Below are 20,509 nucleotides of genomic sequence, written 5' to 3' on the forward strand. Positions count from 1 at the left end.
TTGAGCCCTGAGTTGGGCTCTCTGCTCAGCAGGGAGCCTGCTTCCCCTCTCTCTCTGCCTGCCTCTCTGCCTACTTGTGATCTCTGTCTGTCAAATGAATAAATAAAATCTTAAAAAAAAAATAAATAAAGACCATTGTAATAGATAGAGAAGGGGAGGGGTACCTGGTGGCTCAGGCTGGTTAGGCGTCTACGTCTTGATTTCAACTCAGGTCATAGTCTCATGGTCCTCAGATTGAGCCCCCAGTTAGTCTCTGCGCTGGGTGTGAGGCCTGCTTGGGATTCTCTCCCTCCCTCAGCCCCTCCCACTCCCCCCAAAATAATTAAAAATAAATAAATAAATAGAGAGGGGGAATATCACATTCATACTTTTTAATACTATTAATACTATTTACTTATTGAAAAGAATGCCAAGGTATATTTTTGCATGAAAAAAATTACAATTTATACCATATGTTTTTTATGCATAAAAAAATATATACCCACCAAAGTCCATATGTTTATGTTTCCAAAGATGATGCAAATATATGAAGAAAAATCTGGAAGGATTGTGGTGAGTGATCTGAAGGGGTGTGATGGGATACATGAGAATTGTATTTTTTACACAACTTATTTCTGTATCACTTCCAATGTGTTTATGTGTAAAAATATATAATTTTTAGATTAAAAACAGGACCCCAAGACTCTGAAGCCATAGCTGGTCTCAGAACACAAATCCTGGCGGAAGCGAAGTTCTAGAAGCCGGTGAAGGCTGCTGCAACCCAGGCTTGGACCGGCCCTCCCAAAGCAAGTCCCGGCTGAAAAGCTCTCCCTTTTCTTTTCTGGAAATTAAGAAAGGCTGCTGGCTTTGCAAACTGATAATGCTGTACCTGAAGATAAGCCCAGAACCCTCAGGAAGGCTGGAGGGGGTGGGAGGGCCCTGGGCGCTGCCACAAGCCACATTGTTGGACGTGTCACCCAGACCCCTACTCCCGGAAACAACAATGAAAAGATATTGGCAACTTTGACATGGAGGAAATTGCTTTCTTCTGTAGGAAAGAGGAGTTCTGTTTTGAGGACAAAAAGCCACTTGCCCTGACAAAATGCTTAATTAGGAGATAAGCCAGGGAGCAGTGGGAGGGGTGTTGTTTGCCAGGGGTCCTGGGGAGTGAGTACACAGATGCTGTCCTGGCGTCCCACTGTCACCGCTGAGCAGGGCTTTGCGGGGCCGCTGGAGAAGTGATGTGTGAGCGATTATGGTCAAGGTTCTCCTGGCCCCAGGACAAGCCATCTGATCTGTTTCAGGACCTCAGTATACTCATCTGTAAACTAGTGACTGTTGTGCCCACATCACCAGGCGTGGAGAGGGTCTGGCGGGACCGCATTTCAAGTTCTCAGCCTGGTGCCAGACACCACGCATATCTGCTCAGGTGAACTGGGGTTCGTGCCGCTGTGATCATGATACGGGCAGTTCCACGCAACGGCTGGAATGTGGGCTCTGGGGTCGTGAGGCTGTGGGGTCAGACCACCTACATCAGGTTCCCATGTCTCTCTCCGCCTGCGAACTCCGGCAATCTCTCGACCTCTGTGTGCCTTAGTTTACTTACCAGTAAAATGGGAGTAAGGCTAGTCCTTACCTCGTAGAATCACGGCTAAGACTAAGTGAGCTAATACCCATCCAGCAGTCTGTGCCTGGCCAAGTGTGGTCCGGATCTGGCACACAGTAGGGGTTATTAACAAAACACAAGGTAAGTGTGTCCTGAGAGCACAAAATCCCCTTTCTCATCAGACATTCTCCGGTCCAGTTCTGTGAGGTTGGAAGAGCCAGGGAATGGGACATCCCTCTTCCTGTCGCCTGACTGGATGAAACAGAGAGACAGGAAGGAGGATTTACTCCACGTTCCCAGCTGCCCCGCTGGAGAGCGAGACCCAAGCCACCCATTTCTCTGGTTTCAGGATCAGCGTCTTCTCTGAGGTGGCCAGCCAGAGAGACAATGACGTGGAATGTGTGCTCACTCGCTGGGCCACCTTGAGGAGAGCCCCGCGAGAGTGAGGATGGCAAGTGTGGGGCCTCCTGAGCAGAACGTGAAACTGGAAATGATCCAGAATTAGGGGCTGCCCCTGAAGCTGGCGAAACTGGATGTCTGAGACAGGATGGTACCGGGGGTCTATCCTGGGGGGTGGTCACTCAAGAGACTCGGGCTTGGCTGTTCTTAATGGAATCACTCCTCCCCAAAAGGGGTCGGGGAGAGGAGTGCTCCTGGCAAGCCGCCTTCCAATGTGGTGCGCAGTAGTTGGGGCCACCCCCAAGATACCTCCCCGGATCTCTGCCAGCTGCCGATGTCACAGAGGTGTGATTCATAATGGAGGCCACAGCACCCACACTACCCTCCTCGGACCCCCACATCCCAAGTGCAAATGGCCATGAGAAGGGTCCAAACATGGGTCCTCAGCCTAAACGCCTTCCGCATCAGTTAAGAGCTAGTGAGGAATTAGGAGGCAGCTCCTTGAGAATTCGAATGGCACCTGAATGATGGGGGCCCAGCACCTGCTGAGGGGGGAGAGGGGGCGAGACATTTTCATACACAACCACTGCGAGCAAATTTACTGCAGGACAATTTGACAAAACCTTTTTATAACCTTAAAAATGTGCAAATGTATACCCCGCGATTCCCTTCCACGAACATATCCTAAGGAAATAATTAAGGACTTGGCGCAAAGATTTTTGCTACAGGATGTTTATTGTAACATTGTTTACAGCAGAAAAAATATTTGGAAACAATTTAAATGTCTACCATTGGGGAGCCTGGGTAAATAAATTATGGTACCGTCATACAATAGAATATTGTGCAGCCATTAAAATATTGTAAGAGCATATTTATTGACCTGGAAAGATGTTCATGATTCATTATTGAGTGAAAAAAAAAAGAGATTACAAAACAGCCTGTACAGAATGACCTCATTTTTGGTTAACAAATACATATAAATATAAATATATAAAAATGCATTCATATATATAACATAGCTAGGGAGAACAGTTTTTTAGGGAAAGCTGCTGGAGATACATGTAATACGGGGCCTTATACAGAATGTTTCTGGATTATGGTAACAAAGCTTTCACTTAACATATTTTGACTTTACCCAAGGGGGGAAGGTGGTACAAATTAAGGGCCTGAAGTGGGGAAAGTAGGCTTGTTTGTGTGTATTTATCAACCAAAATGTCATCAGGAGCAGCTGGGACCTGGGTCATTTTTATTATTTTATTTTTTTCTTCCCCAGTATTTCTGTGATGATTATTCACTTACTTAAAATTTTTTTTAAGTTATTAAAAAAAAAAGACTGAAGGAAATCCAGGCTGGATGGCTGGAGGAGCACGAGAGCTGGAGGGAGGGAGAAGGCAGTTGACAGAACAGCAAGGCAAACACCCAGTTGCTTCAGAATCAGCTCCACACTCTCTCAGGGACATTGGCCATGATCTTAGCTGGGACTCCCCGGGACACATGCCACGGATCACCAGGCCCTGGTTTCTGTAGTCATGACTCCTTAGGGCAACCCTGTGGACACATGCTAGACTTCACTTCTGCACAGACACTGCTCTGTGCTGGCGAGCTCTCCCAGGACACATGGAACAGACAACGCCAACCCAAGGAACAGGATAAGATTCAGAAAAGAGAACTCCTGCCTGGTAACATCTTGCAAATATACACGTGTTTATGAATTCATAGAGTAAGTCTTTTCCCCCCGGGTTTATTGAGATATAATTGATATACAACATTGTGTAAATTTAAGGTATACAATGTGATGGTTTGAGAGAGACATATATATATCTATAAATATTCCAGAATAATATTAGTTAACACACCATCACCTTATACCTTGTATGTGTGTGTTGTTCTTCTAAGATGTACTGTCTTAGCAACTTTCAAGTATACAGCACAGTATGGTTGAATACAGTTCCTGGGCTCTATCTTAGATCTCCAGAGCTTACTCCCCTTATAGCTGGAAACTTGTACCATTAGAACACCTTCACCCATCTCCCATACCTCCCGGCACACACCCTGGCAAGCACCAATCTGCTCTTGGTTTCTAAGAGTTCAGTTGTTGTTGTTGTTGTTTATATCCTACATATAAGTGAGATAATCGGGTGTTTGTCTTTCTTTGTCTCACTGATTTCACTTAGCATAATACCCTCCAATTAAGTTTCATCCACAGATGGCGAGAATTGCTTTTTAATGGCCAAATACTATTCCATTTTATATGTATATATACCATGCTTTCTTTTCTTTTTTTTTAAGATTTTATTTATTTATTTGACAGAGAGATCACAAGTAGGCAGAGAAGCAGGCAGAGAGAGGGGAGGCAGGCTCCCTGCTGAGCAGAGAGCTGATGCGAGGCTTGATCCTAGGCCCCTGAGATCATGACCTGAGCCGAAGGCAGAGGCTTAACCCACTGAGCCACCCAGGTGCCCCGATACCATGCTTTTTTGATCCATTCATCTGTGGATGGACACTTAGCGTGTTTCCATGTCTTGGCTATTGTAAATAAGGCTGCAATGAACATGGAGGTACAGATATCTCCTTGACAGAGTAATTTCATTTTCTCCGGATATGTACCCAGAAGTGAGATTTCTGGATCAGAAAGTAAGTCTAGGTTTAGTTACTTGAGGAAACTCCTGTACTTTTTCTCTAGTGGCTGCATCAGTTTCTGTTCCCACCCACAGGGCAGAACTTTCCCTTGGGCCCTTCCCTCTTCTCCACAACCTTACCAGCACTTGTTTTCTTGTGTTGTGGATTTTAGTCATTCTAGGTGTGAGGTGATATCCCATATGGTTTGGGTTTGCATTTCCCTGATGATGAATGACATTGGGCACCTTTTCAGGTACCTGCTGGCCATTTGTATATCTTCTTTGGAAAAATATCTATTCAGATTTTATGCATTTTTTTCCTTTCAAAGATTTTATTTATTTATTTGACAGACAGAGATCACAAGTAGGCAGAGAGGCAGGCAGAGAGTAGGAAGTAGGCTCCCTGCTGAGCAGAGAGCCCAATGTGGGGCTCGATCCCAGGACCCTGGGATTATGACCCAAGCCGAAGGCAGAGGCTTTAACCCACTGAGTCACCCAGGCGCCCCCTTTTGCACATTTTTAATTGGATCCTTTGGGGAGGGTTGCTTTTAATTTGTATGAGTTCCTCATATATTTTGGATATTAACCCCTTATCAGATATATGATTTGCAAATATTTTCTCCCATTCCATGGGTTGCCTTCTCATTTTGTTGATTTTTTCTTTTCCTGTGTGGTACAGAAGTTTTTAGTTTGACAAATTCTAATTGTTTTTTGTTGCTTTTGTTGCTTGTACTCTTGGTGTTCTCAGATCCATATTCTGCCTTCTCTGACATCATTCCAGCAGGGGTTTTGGGGAGCCTTTTATAACCTGGCTGGGTTAAACATCAGTTCTCCCCATTTGGCCTTTACTTGTGTATATGGGGTGGGTTACAGTTTTACTGTGGTGACTGGCTGAGGCAGAGTGGTTATTATCTAAAAGTTTTTGTCATGCCAGGCTGTCCATTTTCTGGGCCTTTTGTTTGGCCTTTTTCTGTGTGCACTTGGTGTTTCCAGGTCGCTGTCTTCTTCAGCTGCAAGACAGAGGTAAACAAGGCAAAAATAAAACCCAGAGAGCTCACCACGGTGTTGTTCCCTGAATCCTGAGATCCCTAGACATTCTGCCTTTCTCTTTCTGCCTCTAAGAGTCATCTTCTTTAAAATGAAATCTGATTGGTGCTAGCTTAGCTGTTTGGGGATGGAGGGGATAAGGGAGGATTGGTGCCTCTCAAAGGGGCCAAGCTCCCTAGAGATGGTGGTGAGCCTGTTGGTGTGGCCCCAGGATGTGAAACTGGAAGCCCTGTCCAGCTCTGCGCTGAGCTAGTCTGGAGTGGTGGCTGGGATAGAACCCAGCTGAGCCCCAGGAAGGCAGAACCTTGGGCAGATAAGGCTTGTTCCATGCTTGTTTTATCTCCATCACCTCCTGCACAAGGGTTGCCCAACCTGAGCCAAGCTCAATTTCCCCTCCATCGCTCTTCAAGATTTTAGGTGCCCTCTAGCAGTAATTCTCAAACATAGCTGCACACAGCATTTAAAATTAGTGGTATCTGAACCCCATTACCAGAGATTCTAATTGAATTGCCCTTAATCTCCCCCCAATTAAAGTTGCCAGATAAAATACAGAATGATCATTTAAATTTGAATTTCAGATGAACAACAAATACTTTTTCGTCTAAGTATGACCCAAACATTGCAAGGGTCATACTTACACTAAAACATTGCTCCTTGCTCATCTGAAATTCAAATTTACCTGGGCATCTTGCATTTGCGTTTGATAAATCTGGCAGTCCTATCTCTAGGTTGTTCTAAGGCAGAGGCACAGGCGGAGAACCTCTGTCCTATGGAACCAACAATCCTTCCAAATGGACTGTGTGTTGCTCCCAGCTTCACAGCCTTTGGCCCCGGCAGCAAATACATGAGGTTTCGAAGTACCTCCTTTCTGTCCTCTAATTCAGCAGCAGAGTGAATTGTGTAAAAGCGAGGACAGACTGAGAGAGGTTAGCCTGGGGGAGATTGGTGATGTCTGATGAATTACACCGATGGTTCTTCCTGCTCCCTGAGCGGGTCCTTGTGCTGAGCTCCTAGTCGTCAATGTCCATTGCACACTTTTCTGCATTTCATGGCATTTTTAGGCATTGCTGGGGAATGCTGTGGAAGCTCTGGAAAAACTCACAGAAGGGAGAATCCAACTGTCCTTTACTGGAGAAATTTTCAGTCTATAATCGAATAAGGATTTGGAATAAGCACCCTTGCTATGCACATAAACCCAATTAGCAAGACCACATAAACTACCACCTGACAAACGTGCAGAACCAAATGAAGGTAAGTGGGATAGAAACAGGAAGAAGGAATGTTCTGCTGTGCCAGGCTGGAGACGATGGCTGGAGACGATGATGTGCCCACCTCTGCCATGTGCTAGCTGTATCTTCTGGGGCAGGTCACCTCTTTTTCCTCAGCCATCAATTCTTCATCTGTCAAATGGGGGTGAGAATAATCACTCATGGAATGATGACAAAGATGAAATAAAAGTGTGGTTGGAGACTTGGGCCTGGACTATCATGAGCATTCTACGAATACAAGCTCTTGTTTCTGCAGTATCCCTAAAATAGCCTGGGACCCCATCACGTGTTTGTATAATAAACTCAAAAGCACCCGCACCCAAAGGTTGTAAAATTAAAACTAACCAGATGAGAAAACATTTTCCTTAACATCAATTCAGTCTACGATTTGTTAGTGTCTAGTTCTTCCCAGACTTTGAAAAGTGACCAGGAAATGAGGAAGGAGTTTCCCAGTTCTTGCCTCGGCTCTAGGGAGGTTCTATCCAATTCAACTTTAACAATGATGCGATTAAGTATCAAAAGTCTAAGACAGATTCTTGCAACTGTATACCAACATGTTATTCTCCTGTGCCGGCCTGTCTGGGATGGGTGTTTTCAGGGTGTAGTTATATGGAAATAGCCTCTGATTACATTTCTGACTTCTCCAGGTAGGTTATAATTTTAGACAGTTGTTTTGACGTGAATCTTTGGCAGACCACACATATCTGTGAGACCTTCAGGACTCCCTGAAATAGGGTGACATGAATTTTTTTTTTTTAAATTAACTCTTCTAGGGCACCTGGGTGGCTCAGTGGGTTAAAGCCTCTGCCTTCGGCTCAGGTCATGATCCCAGGGTCCTGGGATTGAGCCCCACATCGGGCTCTCTGCTCCGCGGGGAGCCTGCTTCCTCCTCTCTCTCTGCCTGCTTCTCTGCCTAGTTGTGATTTCTCTCTGTCAAATAAATAAAATATTTTTTAAAAAATTAAAAAAAAATAAATTAACTCTTCTGATACATAATGTAGTATTCCTTACTTACTACTGTGGAAACACGCAAAAGGGCCAGTTGTGTGCAAACAAAAAATAATTTCCAATGCAAGCAAGAAGAGAGAACGGGAAACAAGAAGGCAAACCCTTCCTCGCTCTTGTTTATGATTATTTCTGTGATGCGTAAGAGCATGTCACAGTTCTCTGGAGGAATCCCATACTCTGGCTCCAACTTCAAGTTTACATTTTATTTTCTGAAAGACACAGGAGTAAAGAGGCCTTTTCTCTGGGCACATATGGGACTATCTATCTATCTCTCTGTACGCTTATAACTAACTGGTCCTCTGTCTTCTACGTATATACTTGCGTGAGAGAGACGTCCCATGAAGGTGGGGATATGACTCTTGGCTCACTGCTGTGTCCCTGTGCTTAGAGTGAGCCCGACACATGGAAGGCTCTGTCTTCTGATGGAATGAATTAATCCATATGTTGAGTATGTGCTCACGTATCCATTATTCCTGATAAATAATGACTCATCGACCTTTTCACCCATGAGAACCGAGCTCTGGATCAGCAAACAGTGAGGGCACCTTGCAGGTCTCACACAGGAGAGATGGGAAAAGGAGAAAGAGAAAACAGGCTAGGTGAGGACACAGATACTGCCGTGCCCAAAGTTATAAATATTTATCCAGAGTTAGCCAGCAGTGCAGTGGGAAAAGCTGGCCCCAAACTCTGAGTTTCTAACTCTTTCGCCACTTTTTTGTCATTGTTTTTATTTTCCCTGAAAATCTTTCAGGACTCTCTTCACCTAATACTATGCTGACACGTGCACAACACTTCACAGTTTCCAAAGTTCCTTCATATGCACCCCATCAACGAGGTCAACATTGTTCTTCCCACTTGGTAGGTGAGAATCGCAAGGCTCTGAGAGGTTGAGTGACTTACACGAGTTCAGCCAGCTAATAACCAGGAGGAGGATCATTTGCTGCCGTAATACCACCTTCTCCTTCCACCTCCTGATGCCAAATATTTCACTACTGGAACTTTATTCCTTTAGCTTAAAGCACCGGCCGCCATCTTTTAATTCCAAAAGCCTTTGGTAATGATCCTATCTAAGCTGGTGTCAGTCACTGTTACCTTAATATACACGAATTTAGAATCTTTGCTGAAAGCACTTTTTGTAATAGAGAGATGTTAAAGAAACGAGAGGCCTGAAGGACCCCCTTCTGCTAGAAGAAACCCTACAATGAGAATTTTTGTGTGTTGGGGGGGGGCGGTGGCGGCGGGAAGCTCCGTATGATTCCTACTTTGGTCTCAGGCCATTGCTTTCATCATTTGGTGATTTTTGAAAAATTTCCAGCAGAAGCACCTTATTACCAGATACGTAGAGCAGTAAGAACAGGGGAGAGAGTGACGGAGCCTCTGCACTTCTGGGGAAGGGAACCGCAACCATGTGTTTCAGTGGGTTTCTGGCTTCTGGACAGACAGCATTTTGATATTTAAACTTTAATGTGAGTGACTCAGGAATAGTTTTGCAGACAGTGTCAAATGCCTCCTCTTGCCACGCTGGAGCAAGGAAGCCAGGAAGGACAGGCACCAAGGTTCCAGCCAGGCAGGAGTGCATTCATTACTCTGACCCTCGAGGCCTAAGCCCCCCGTTCTGTGCCATACACGTGCTGTGCGAGTGTGCCAGGGGCTGGGGATGTCAGGGAAGGAAGGCGTGCTCCCTGCCCTTGATGAGCTCATAATCTAATGAACCCTGTAAGTACTGGGTGTTGCATAGGAGAAGCCCAGGAGGTGACTGAGACAGGAAGAGCCTGGCAGCCTCAGAGGTCCAGGAGAAGGGAGGCAGAGTCCAGAAGAGCAGAGATAATGCCCCAGGAGCAGGTGACACCCGGGTGAGCTCCAATGTAGGGTGGAGACTATTTATCCTCTGTCCATGTCTACACCTGCTGGTGACTGTGTGGGTGGGGGTGGGGGCATGGGGAGTGGTCAGAGGAGGCCTGGTCAGCACTTTTAAGGCTGTTCCAGGAGCCAGTGGGAGAGGCAGAGCACACAGCTCTCCTTGTTCCTGCCATTGTGCTCATGTCTTACCAGTCCCTAAATCTCTATTTCCGGACTTCCCTTGAAGCCACTTCTCCCTCTTAGTAGGTGAAACCAAGATAAGGGCTTCCAAGGAAAGAAAAGCCAACTCTCAGCTCAGTGATGGACAATCCCTTTCCCAAGGGAAAGGTGCTCAGGAAAAACTTGGGTAGGAAAGCTCTGGGGAATTAGGACTCAAGTGACAATGCGGGGGACAGAAGATCTCTAGATGGTGTTTGTCAAGCCTGAGTACAAAGACCACAGGTCAAAGAGCAGAGAAGAACCTGGCCTGGCCGTGCCGGCAAGCTCCAAGGGCAAGCTAGACGTCGGAGTGGTGGACTCAGTCAGAAAAGGCTGGGGAAGGGATATGGGGTAAGGAGGAAGAGCGGGGCTGAGAAGCCTGGGAGAGCCCAAATGGTCCAGGACAGCAAAAATCCCATCCAAATGCAGAGTGGGGAGGTCTGAGGGTCACTCTTCTTGTGTCTCGGTAATCAACTGGTCTCTGAATACCTGAAGACAGAATTAACAGGCAAAAGAAACCCTTTTGATGTAAGCATGTAGAATGGAGGGAAAGAGGGGCAAAGGCAGGTGAGCGTGATCTTGCTTTAATATTCAAACAAGGTTGATAGAAGGATATTACCAACAGGCAGAGAGGCCAAGCTGAAAACTAGAAGTTTGGAAAAACAGGACCCTGACGGAATGGTTCTCCAAATTATCTTGGGCTTCTGGGAGCGGCTTGGATGGCCTCACTTGGCCCTGGAAAAAATCACTACTTTTCTTTCAGAGAGTTCCCATATTTTCCTCAGGCCAGCTGCCTTCTCATCTACTACCTGTTCTCCGCAAAAATTGCCAGCAAGTTTCCAAAGCGGCCAGTTTATTTACGGAGTCAAAGCCCCATAGAAAGTGAGGTAGGAAAGGCTTGACTCTCTCCCCCTGGGAAGCAAAGCTAATGGGGGATGGAGCTGAGCTGCGAGCCAGCGTCCTGGATGGCTGTCCTGTGGAATTACTCCCGAAACACCACTCTTTCGGTGGGGACCAACTTTATTAGAGGAACTGTTAATTGAGGGATGGTGTGGGAAGGGGGAGAGAGCAACAAGAGGCAGACATGATTTAACACTTGATGGGCTCTGGAAAAAACCAACAAAACCAAACAAGGAACGGGGCTTGGAGCTTTAGCTTGGCACATTCCTCGTTCCACATACATGTAACCAAAATGAATATATGCAAGTGTACTATGCGTGGGCTAGAGTCTGGGGCACAATAGCACAGACTTAGTGAAACAAAAAGGCATTTCTCCTGCCTCCACTGTGTCTCTTGTGGTGCCATTGTCTGATGCTAAGAACTCACATAATAACAAAAAACAATGCCCCTACGAAGGGGGGGAAACTTGATTTGGAACCAGCAGTGGTGTTTTCCATGGGAATGGTGGTGGGGGCTGTGGCTGACTGTGGGAATAGTGCAAATCAGCACTTTTTTGTCGATTTTCTTCAAGCCATTGTTTATCTTGGCTTTGGTCAGATCCGTGGCCCAGCTTGAAGATTCCCACTGGGCTTTCTGAAGCTCACAGACCTATGAGAGATGAAAAAGGGATAAATAAATAATTACAAAACACCCTACTCCCACCGCCCCCCTCCCCGCCCCGGCACTCATGGGTGAGGTGTGCCTCTCCTGGCCAGCGTGTGTAGACATATGTGTAGGGCACAGTACTGCATATGTACACATTTGGTGTGCCCACTGGGGTGAAAACTCAGGTTTTCTTCGGGCTTAGCTGATTCACTGTCTCACTATCATTTTTCCCTTGGGTCAAGGGAGATCGGGGCTGTTTCATACAAATGCTAGTTTTTGTAAGATGGCATTAGATAAAACTTGTTTGAGACTATACCTTCCTAAAGTCCTTATACTTAAAGGCTTTTAAACATGAGTTACTCAGGTTGTGGTCCCAACAGGAACAAAAAGTCAGTAGTTGTTCTGATAATGGAAGGTGAACTTTCATTTCATAGCTCCTAGGAGCCTTTATTCAATCCTAGCTAAAGGATGCAGACATCAACTATGCAAAATTTGTCTCAGGACAGAAAATGGACAGACAGTATGTGTAGTGTGATTATATTATGGTCCAAAATGTGAATACATTGGCTTTAAAATGCCAATTACTGATGGCTCCTGTCCTCTCAGCAGCAGGTTATTATATTCTGAAAGTACACAAGACTTTCTTGAAGGTTCTGTGAGGGTATGTGTACTCCAAGTTTTACATAATGAATGTTTTACAAAGAAATGTGCTTTCTCTCCTTTTTAAAAAAGTTTCCATTTCTAATAAGGGTCTTTCCAGACAAATGCGTATGAAGACGACGGCTGGGGTGCTCAACTGCAGGGGGCAGTATTTAATGTGTCTTCTATGTAAATGGTTCCCCTGAAGGAAAATTCCAGTTGGCCTTACAAGGTGACAATATTTAGATGGGTTTGTTGCAGAGACGTTTTCAAACAGTGCAGAAGAACCTTGTTTCCTGCGGCTTGTCCCCCACCCCACCCACCCCTTAGATGTAAGTAGGGGACCCAGGCTCTTATCTGGTCTGGATTCAAAGAAAAAGATCTTCCTATGGGTCAGGTGTGCTAAGTGCTAAGTGCAGATATGATTTAATCAACACAAGATACTTATCAGAGTTTCATGGATGGGGAAACAGGCCAAGAGTGGTTAGGGAACTTGCCTGAACTCACACAGCCCATGAGCTTCAGAGCTGGATTTGAAACCCTTCTCTGTGACACTCCCTAATGGCCTTCAGCCATCCCTCTGACTCCCACTGTACCTCTCCCAAGCCTGGAAAGCATCCCTGTTTCCCCGCAGATCTTGACTAGGTGATAGCAGCAGTAAAAACAACAATGTCAACGGGTAGGAGTCTTCAGAGCCAAAAGGCGGAATTCAGCTGGGGTGGGTGGTGTGGGGGTGTGTGTCCCAGGCTGCCATTTCTGCTGCTCTGTCAAATAAAAGGGTGCCAGGTGCGGAGACACCCTAGTGTGAGCTTTGCCCAGCTGGACCAAGGCTGGGAAGAGGAGTGTGGAGAGAGATGCTTACATCTCCTCCCCCTTCCTGGAAAATAACTTTGCATTTGAAGGGAGAAAGAAAGAGCGAGTAAATCTGTAACTGGGATTTGGTGGCCTGGGGATTTCATTTGATCCGGTGAAGACACATGCCTGTTCCCGTCTGTGTGCAGGGGTGTGTGAATTGGGGGGAGGAAACTTCAGGTTACATGTTATGGGTTTTTTTGGATTGGGTTTTTATTTAAAAAAAAAAAAAAAGTCCTAGCAGCTACCATTTAATGGGGACCACTCACTATGTGCGAGGCATTGTGCTGGACCCTTTACGAGGTCTTATTTTTATGTGAAGAAAAAAATAGCTTACTAGTTTGTTTTTATGCAGGTCCACTTATAGGCATCGAGTATATTTTCCATTCGTGTTGAAATACAGCGCTCTACTCTGAGGTAAGATTTGGGGAGAGGCGGGGAAGGTGCGGGGACGGGCAGAGGGCGGTCCCTGCCTCGCTTGTCTCCACCTTTTATTTTGACCGGTCCGACGGCGACAGGCTCGCACTAGGACCCAGGCGCCAGAGCGCCTCCGTCTGTCCTGTAGGTTCATTCAATCTCCCATACACACAGACCCACTGCGAGACCGACACACACTCACACACACTCACACACACAACTGAACGCACCGAGGCTCGGGAAGTCAGGTCGCCTCCTAGCCTCGGCGCCTCCTCCGCTCCAGCCAGCCGGGTCTCCTCTGGGGACCGAAGCTCGGCCGGGCAGCGCAGCCCCAAAAGAGGACCAGCTCCGCGGACCCCGGTTCCTCCATGGGCAAACGCGGGCGGCCGCGCAAGGAAGCGCGCTGTGAAGGCGCGGGGCTGTCCCCCGCCGCGCCCCCGGCCGTGGCCGCGCCCCAGCCCCCGGCCCAGCCCGAGGAGCCCGCGGGGGCCAAGCTCAGGTGCCCCTTCTCGGACATTTTCAACACCAGCGAGAACTCGATGGAGAAGCACATCAACACTTTCCTGCAGAACGTGCAGATTCTGCTCGAGGCCGCCAGCTACCTGGAGCAGATCGAGAAAGAAAACAAAAGTAAGTTTAGGGGCCCCGGCTCCTCCTCGGCGCCCGGCTCTTTCTTCCTCAACCACTTGGGCGACCCCTGTCGCCTGCTCGGCCCGCGCCCCCCTCCCCCCAACACACACATCCAGCCCTCGGCAGTAAAGCCGATGACACCGGAGAAAGGACACGCACGCACAAAGCTGCTAAAGATGTAACAAAGACGGGGGGTGGGGGTGGGGGGGCCTGTTGGTGCGTCCGTCTGTCCGTCTCCCGGAGGCTGGGAGGACCGCGGGGAGCAAGCGGGGGAGTGTTGTTTGCTGACAACTGAGCCCAGAGCTCATCTCTTCGAGGTCGCCTTTCTTCCTCCCCCCCCCCCCCCCAGCCTTCTCGGGCAGACAAGTGTTGTTTTTCTGTCGCTCGTTCCTGGGTGGGGTGGGGATTAGAAGCCGAAAGTTGGAAATCATAGGCAGAGCTCAGCGGTTCGAGAAAACACACACACACACGCACGCACACACATACACACAGAGAAAGACACGACAACAATAACAACAACAACCACCACAACAACCTAACAGCCCTCCGCGGCGTGGGCTGGATCTGGCTGACTCGGTTCTGCTTCTCCCTCCTGTCTACTGTGCTTTTTCCTCCCCTCTCGCGGCAGGGCTCAGGCCATCGCGTCCGCGGATACAGTCCCCCAGCACCTCGGTTGCCCTGGGGTGCCGCCGCCCCCCTCCCCCAAACAGGCCGGCTGGGCCAGGCAGCACCAGCAGCTCGCCCCGGACCCGCCGTCCTGCGCCCGGGAAACTTGGCGAGGGGGACACAGCTAAAAGGAAACTTTGGGATCTCGCAGGAAACAATAGTTGGGGAAGAAGGTGTGGGCTGTTGTGTGCGGTTTCTTTATTTTCCGCGAGACGACTTACGAGTGAGCGCGCCTGGCGAAGAAGGCAAACGCCTGCCTTGTCGATTTCTGCCGTCCTCCCGCCCCCACCCCCCACCCCTTCTCTTGGGTTCAGGTGGAGAGCAATGTTTGGTGGTGGGGGGGGGGGTACTGGGAGCCCCACCCGGGCCTGGCCTCCTTTTTGTATTTGTTTGTTTCATTTTTGCCCCTGCCTGCTGGGTCCCCAGTCCTCCCAGGCAGTCGACTCAGCGTCCTAACGGGGGCACGCGTGTGCGGCGTCTCCAGCACGGTGCTCACAAATAAGAGCTGCGAGAAGGGGGAAGGGGTCGAGGCAGATAAACCGATGGACTGGAGAAAACCAGGCTGTTTAATCTGTCCGAACAAGTAGGAAGATCAATGAGACGAGAGAGAAAGAGAAAGAGAGAGAAAATGGTCCGATTGCAACGTGTCAGATCTTGCAACACCCCCCCCCCCCAAACACAACAACAACAGTCATCAAACACAAAAACACCTCAGCTGACCAACACCCCAGGCCTCCGGGGTGAAAGTAACCGTGTGTTGCCAGCGCAATTGTGCAGTGGCTGAAGGCAAAAACAAGGATCTGTGTTGGGAGGACGGTTGTGTGTGTTCTTTTCTTTCTCTTCTCTCCTGTTTTCTCGGAGTGCCAGCGTTGCCAGAAAGGCGCATCGCTGGCTGCGTAGCCGACTCAGTTTGCAATTATTCATGGTGGGGGGGGGGCATTCGTCAGGAGGGTAGTTTCTGAAAAGCCAGAGCTGGTGGGGAGCTGAGTGAAGACGTGGTTTTGTTTGGCGTGTTTGCTTTTGTTGGAGGGGGGAGGGGCGCGATTTCTTTAGCTACCCCTCACCCCTGTCCGGGGTTCTCCGGAGTCTGTCCCATGGTGCCGACTCTGGCGGGGGGGTGCACCCAAAGAGGGCACCTTGGCAGTGTGTGGCAAACCTGGTCCCCCCCCCCCCCCCAGCATGGTGTACTAGGGAGGCTGCTGGAGCTTCCACCGCGTCCCGCCCCCCCCCCCCGCACCCGCAGACAATCAGAGACCTCCGCCCCCCCCTTGCCGCCGCCACCTCCTAGTTTACCCCGTGCCGGGGCTCCGGCGTGGCCACCAGTCACGTAAGCAGAGGGCCGGGCGCGCCGGGCCGGGCTACCCGGCACGGGGCGGGCCAGCTGCAGCGGAGCTGGGCTCCTGTGGCCGAGGAAGCCAGGGGGCTTCCTCCCGGTCCCTCTCCCGAGCGTCAGCGCTGCAAGCCCCGCAGCCCCCCGAGAGGGGTTCGGGAACCTCAGCGCCCCAGTCAAAGTCAACTTCGTGTGCGTAATCAGCCCCTCGGCCCCACTGCCCCCACCCCCAGGCCGGCTCCCCGGGAGAGTATTTTTAGCTCTCTTGCTTCTATTTGCCGCCGCTGTTTGGCTCTGCATGACGTGATGCCAACGGCCCCCAGATTTCCCCGAGAGCTTGGGGCGCTGCGCCTTGCCCGGCTTGGCTGCGGAGGCCCCGCTCCAGCCCCTCGCCCTCTCCCCAACAGCTCTCGCTGGCGAGGGTGACCTCCAGCAAACTACGGTCGACTATCGCCGGGTCCTCTATTATGCCCCTTGCAAACAGAAGCGGCCCACGGGGGGCTGCTTTATCCTCCCCACTTTCGGTACCCCCCCCAACACCTCCCGCCGGGTCTGGGTTTCCTGGTATGGAAAACGGCGGGCCCTACATCTGCCTCATTTTATTGGGGGCGCTTCTTCGCGCTGGCGCGGCTCGCCGTTGTTTTCTGCTCGCTGCACACAATGCCCGCGCGTCACGGCGGTCCGCGTGTGCACAGCAATAACGCGAATTGGGGGGCGGGTCGTGCGTGCGCCGGGCTCGGGCACTGCGGGTCGCTCCGCGCGCGCGGGGCTTGTTTTGCTTCAGAGCCCCGCTTTCCGAAACGCTGACATCATTCAGTCGTTGGGGGAGGGAGGGGGATCTGGGCGTTCCGATAGGACTCCAGCATTTCTCAGGTCCCTGGTTTTTGGAAGGAAGCCGGGATCCTAGTTGTTTAATTATTATTATGATGGGAGGGGGCTCAAGCTTTGTTTGTTGGGCAAGTTTTTTTTTTTTTTTTCTTTTTTTCTTTTTAGGTCACTACTGCAAAGGGCATTGCTGGCCGGCTCAGGTGCACAACCTCCCCGCCTTCATTTCAGCCAGTTCCCCTGTAATCACTTGATCTCAGTTTCTCCGCCTCCTCCTCCTCCCCCTCCCAGCTAGAGACACATGGTTTCCACATGGAGACAAACTTCTTTCCTCTGACTGGACTTGACCTAGCTGCGTTGTTCAGCCTATCGCCAGCTTCAGTTTTCTCTGACGTCACGCGTTGCTGAGGCCAGAGACTGGTGGGTGGAGCCAGGAGGCAAGCCAGGAAATCTCTGGGAGCTGTAGTGTGGCCAGCTGGTACAATCCCTTCTTAAAGGGACGCTCTTCTCCCCTGAGAACGGGTGTCAGCCTTTGATTTTCCATTTCGGGTTCTGTGAGACGTTCCCGAAATGCACCAGTAGACCCTGGTCACGAGATCACACGTTTCGTTTTTACTGTTGTTTGCAAAGTACTTACTTGGCAGGAGCTTGCCTTATTTTCCATTGTTGCCAGAACTGCTTTTCATTGCCTCTTTGAGGTTTCCGTAGTAGGAGTGCTCACCAAGCTGTGGCCACAGTGTTGAATTATTCCCAGTAGATATGGTGCGGCTCCTCAGGGGAGGGTGTTCAAATTAAGTCACCCAGTACTAACTGGCTGCTCTGTGCAAGGCAAGGATTCCCAAGGATGTGTGGGTACATTTTCCTGACGTTCCAATTGATGTGACTCCTTAAGGATCTCGGATTAAAGGGCTCCAGAAATATTAATCATGGAGACTAGGACCAGTTATCACAAAACCAGAAGTTTTATGTAAGTCACTTCTGGCATGGTCTCCTATATCCATTTGGGGTCCAGTGAACGGGTTGGCCGGGTGGCCGCCTAGGACTGATCGTTAGAAAAATATTTACTTCCTGTTTTGGAAAAGATTAAAACTGAAAGGGAAAAAGAACCAGACTCACAGAAAAGCTGCTCAGTGGACAAGCAGAAGCTGCTGTTAACAGGTAACATCTAGAGGATAGTAATGGGCTGCTCAGTGTCTGGCGAAGGTTGCTTGGGTGGGGGGGGACAATGCTTAACACAGAGAAGAATAATTACATGGGAGTAGAAGTTGTGGATTACTCTCTGGGGTGGATTATCTGGGTTTGAGGGTGAGGTGCTTTCCTAGGGGCATGGACAGGCTGAGGAGCAGCCTCTTCCTCCTGATGGAGGAAACTGCTGCTTTGTGGTGTCATTTGGCTCCACCCTGCCTTCCTCTCCTGATCTCCTCTGCTCCTGTCCAGCAGGTCCACCGGCAAGCACGTTTCTCGGTCATGACTCTCTGCTTGACTCAGACTCTTCCCTCTGTCAGAATGGCTTCATTCTCTTACTCCTCTGGGGTTATCTGTGTCTTACTCATCCTTCAAGACCTAGGTCAGCTCCCACCTCCTCTGAGAGCCTCCTCTGGCTATTTCTTAATTCAGGGTAATTGAGAGACTGAGAGCTTTACAGTTAACCCAGAGCAGGGCCCTGACTCCTCCTCCTTGCTGCTTACTGGCTTTGTGACTTCGGGTACAAGTTAACCAGCCTCTCTGAGATTCAATTTCTTTTTTGTATATTGAGGGTAACAATAGAACCAGCCTCATATCATTGCTGAACAACTAAACGAGGTGCTCCATTTAAACATTTAAAGTCCCTGGAATATAGTAAGTGCTCAATAAATAGCCTCTTCTCTGAGCTTTGATCATCAGTAAACATGCAATCTTCTACCCACTACCTGTATTAGCTTTATCTTCCCAGGGAGGTGATTAGCATAAGGGAAAAGATCACCTGTAGCATTTCAATGTATCCCACCATTGCATATAGCATTCCACTGGGCATACAGGAGACACTTAATATGCATTCTTTGGTTGGATTTGTCATTTACTGGCGATGGCACAGTGATCAGGTTTGAAGGCCAGGGACACAGTAAAGACTTTCTGGGGGCTTGGAGAAGAGTTGGAAATTCTGATCTCTTCCAAGGAAAGAGGTTCTCCTGTAACCAACACAGGTTGCTCTTGGCCTGTAAAGACCAGGGGCTGCACAGAGATGGTAGGTTAGGGCTGGAGAGTTGAAAGTGCCCACTGTCATCTGCTGTGACCCAGAAAGTGAATCAGTTACTAGCTTAGAGAGCTAGCCTTGCTAAACTTGAGGACTTTAATGGCAACTAATGTTCAAGCAGGTCACATTTCTACATAGTAGGCACCTTACAATTCATTCATTCATTCCACAAATATGTATTGAGCATCTACTATGTGCATTTGCTTTTTCCTGACAACTCTGTGGGTTGATTTATGGTGGGGGTAGAGTGGGATATTTGGTTTTTGGAGGCTTTGTGAAAAGAACATTCTTAAATCAGGTCTTTATTTTTGCTGCATCCTAAATTATGTTTCTCAGATTCAGCCCCCCCCCCAAGGTTTAAATATGATTTTTGCCCACTGGTAAATGCCAGAAGTAGACTTTGAGGATATTGTTGCGGCTTTCAGAGCCCCAGAGCTCCCAGGGACTGGGCACACCACAGAGGGGACCCACGGGGCTCTTAGGAAATCGGAGAAGTGAATTGAGCCATTCCTGGTGTGGGGGGGAGAAGGAGGTCCCATCAGTTCCAAGACAAAACAATAGCTGCTCATTGATGCTTCGTGGCTGATGGAAACTCTCTCCCATTGACACACCCAGAAATGGGGGTGTTTATCTGAGGATGGCTGGGCAAGAGTTTGGAGGGAAAACTGAGGGAAATGAAGACGGTTGCATGTTGCAGCACCAATTAACTGCGTTGCATAATATAGGTACTGGCTACCATTTTTGAGCATGGACTGTATACCAAGTATGGGGCTAAATGTGCATTATCTCCTCCAGTCTTCACAACAACCCCACGATATGTGCAATTTTATTACCCCATTTTATGGAGGGGGTCACCAAGGTGCAGGGATGTTGAATAACTTGCCCAAAGGTCATATGTTTTAGTAAGTGGCAGAGCTGAGTTTCGAACGTAGGCCTCTGATTCCAGAATGAGCCTGCCGTCTTAAGCATATATGCATGTACACATTTACCAGCCAAGGAATGAAGTCCAGAGACGTAAAATGACTCGCTCAAGGTCACCCGGCAACCCAAAGCAGAGCTGGTATTTGAAGCACTCTGTTGATTGTTCAAGGTCTTCCTGTACATACCCTGCTTAGAAAAGGCTTAGAAGTGAGGCTGAGGACAGAAGAGCCAACCAGAGAGGATTTTGTTTTGTTTTGTTTTGTTTTTTGTTTTTCAGACTTGTTCAACTCTCCTGGCCCTAACTCAAGTTTAGGCTCCTAGGAAACACCACCCCCTCCTGCTGCCTTTCCCAAGTCTGTCCTCTGGGCATATCAGAGGACTTGGGCTGTTGCTATGGTACTGGGGCCAACAGCAGGTTCATCAAAAGCCTGGTCTTTTGCCTTTTAAAAAAAAGCCTGGTCCTGCAGA

At 48.8% G+C, this 20,509-nt stretch overlaps 1 protein-coding gene across 3 annotated transcripts in view; it reads left to right on the forward strand.

Moving 5' to 3' along the window:
* The first annotated feature begins 13,380 nt into the window (after positions 1 to 13,380).
* MXI1 (MAX interactor 1, dimerization protein) overlaps positions 13,381 to 20,509 on the forward strand; it is an 82,653-nt gene continuing 75,524 nt past the window's right edge. The window contains exon 1 of one of the 3 annotated variants that reach the window (XM_046026892.1): positions 13,381 to 13,436. Coding sequence is in view for 1 of the 3 variants with exons in the window: in XM_046026890.1 (XP_045882846.1) it covers positions 13,805 to 14,066 (262 nt within the window). In the remaining 2 variants the exon portion in view is untranslated. Of the gene's footprint in view, positions 13,437 to 13,578; positions 14,067 to 18,024; positions 18,046 to 20,509 lie in introns of those variants that run through there. The other 2 variants (XM_046026890.1, XM_046026894.1) reach the window with 2 other exon arrangements.

The sequence above is a fragment of the Meles meles genome, chromosome 13, assembly GCF_922984935.1.
Source record: "Meles meles chromosome 13, mMelMel3.1 paternal haplotype, whole genome shotgun sequence".
NCBI lineage: Eukaryota > Metazoa > Chordata > Mammalia > Carnivora > Mustelidae > Meles > Meles meles.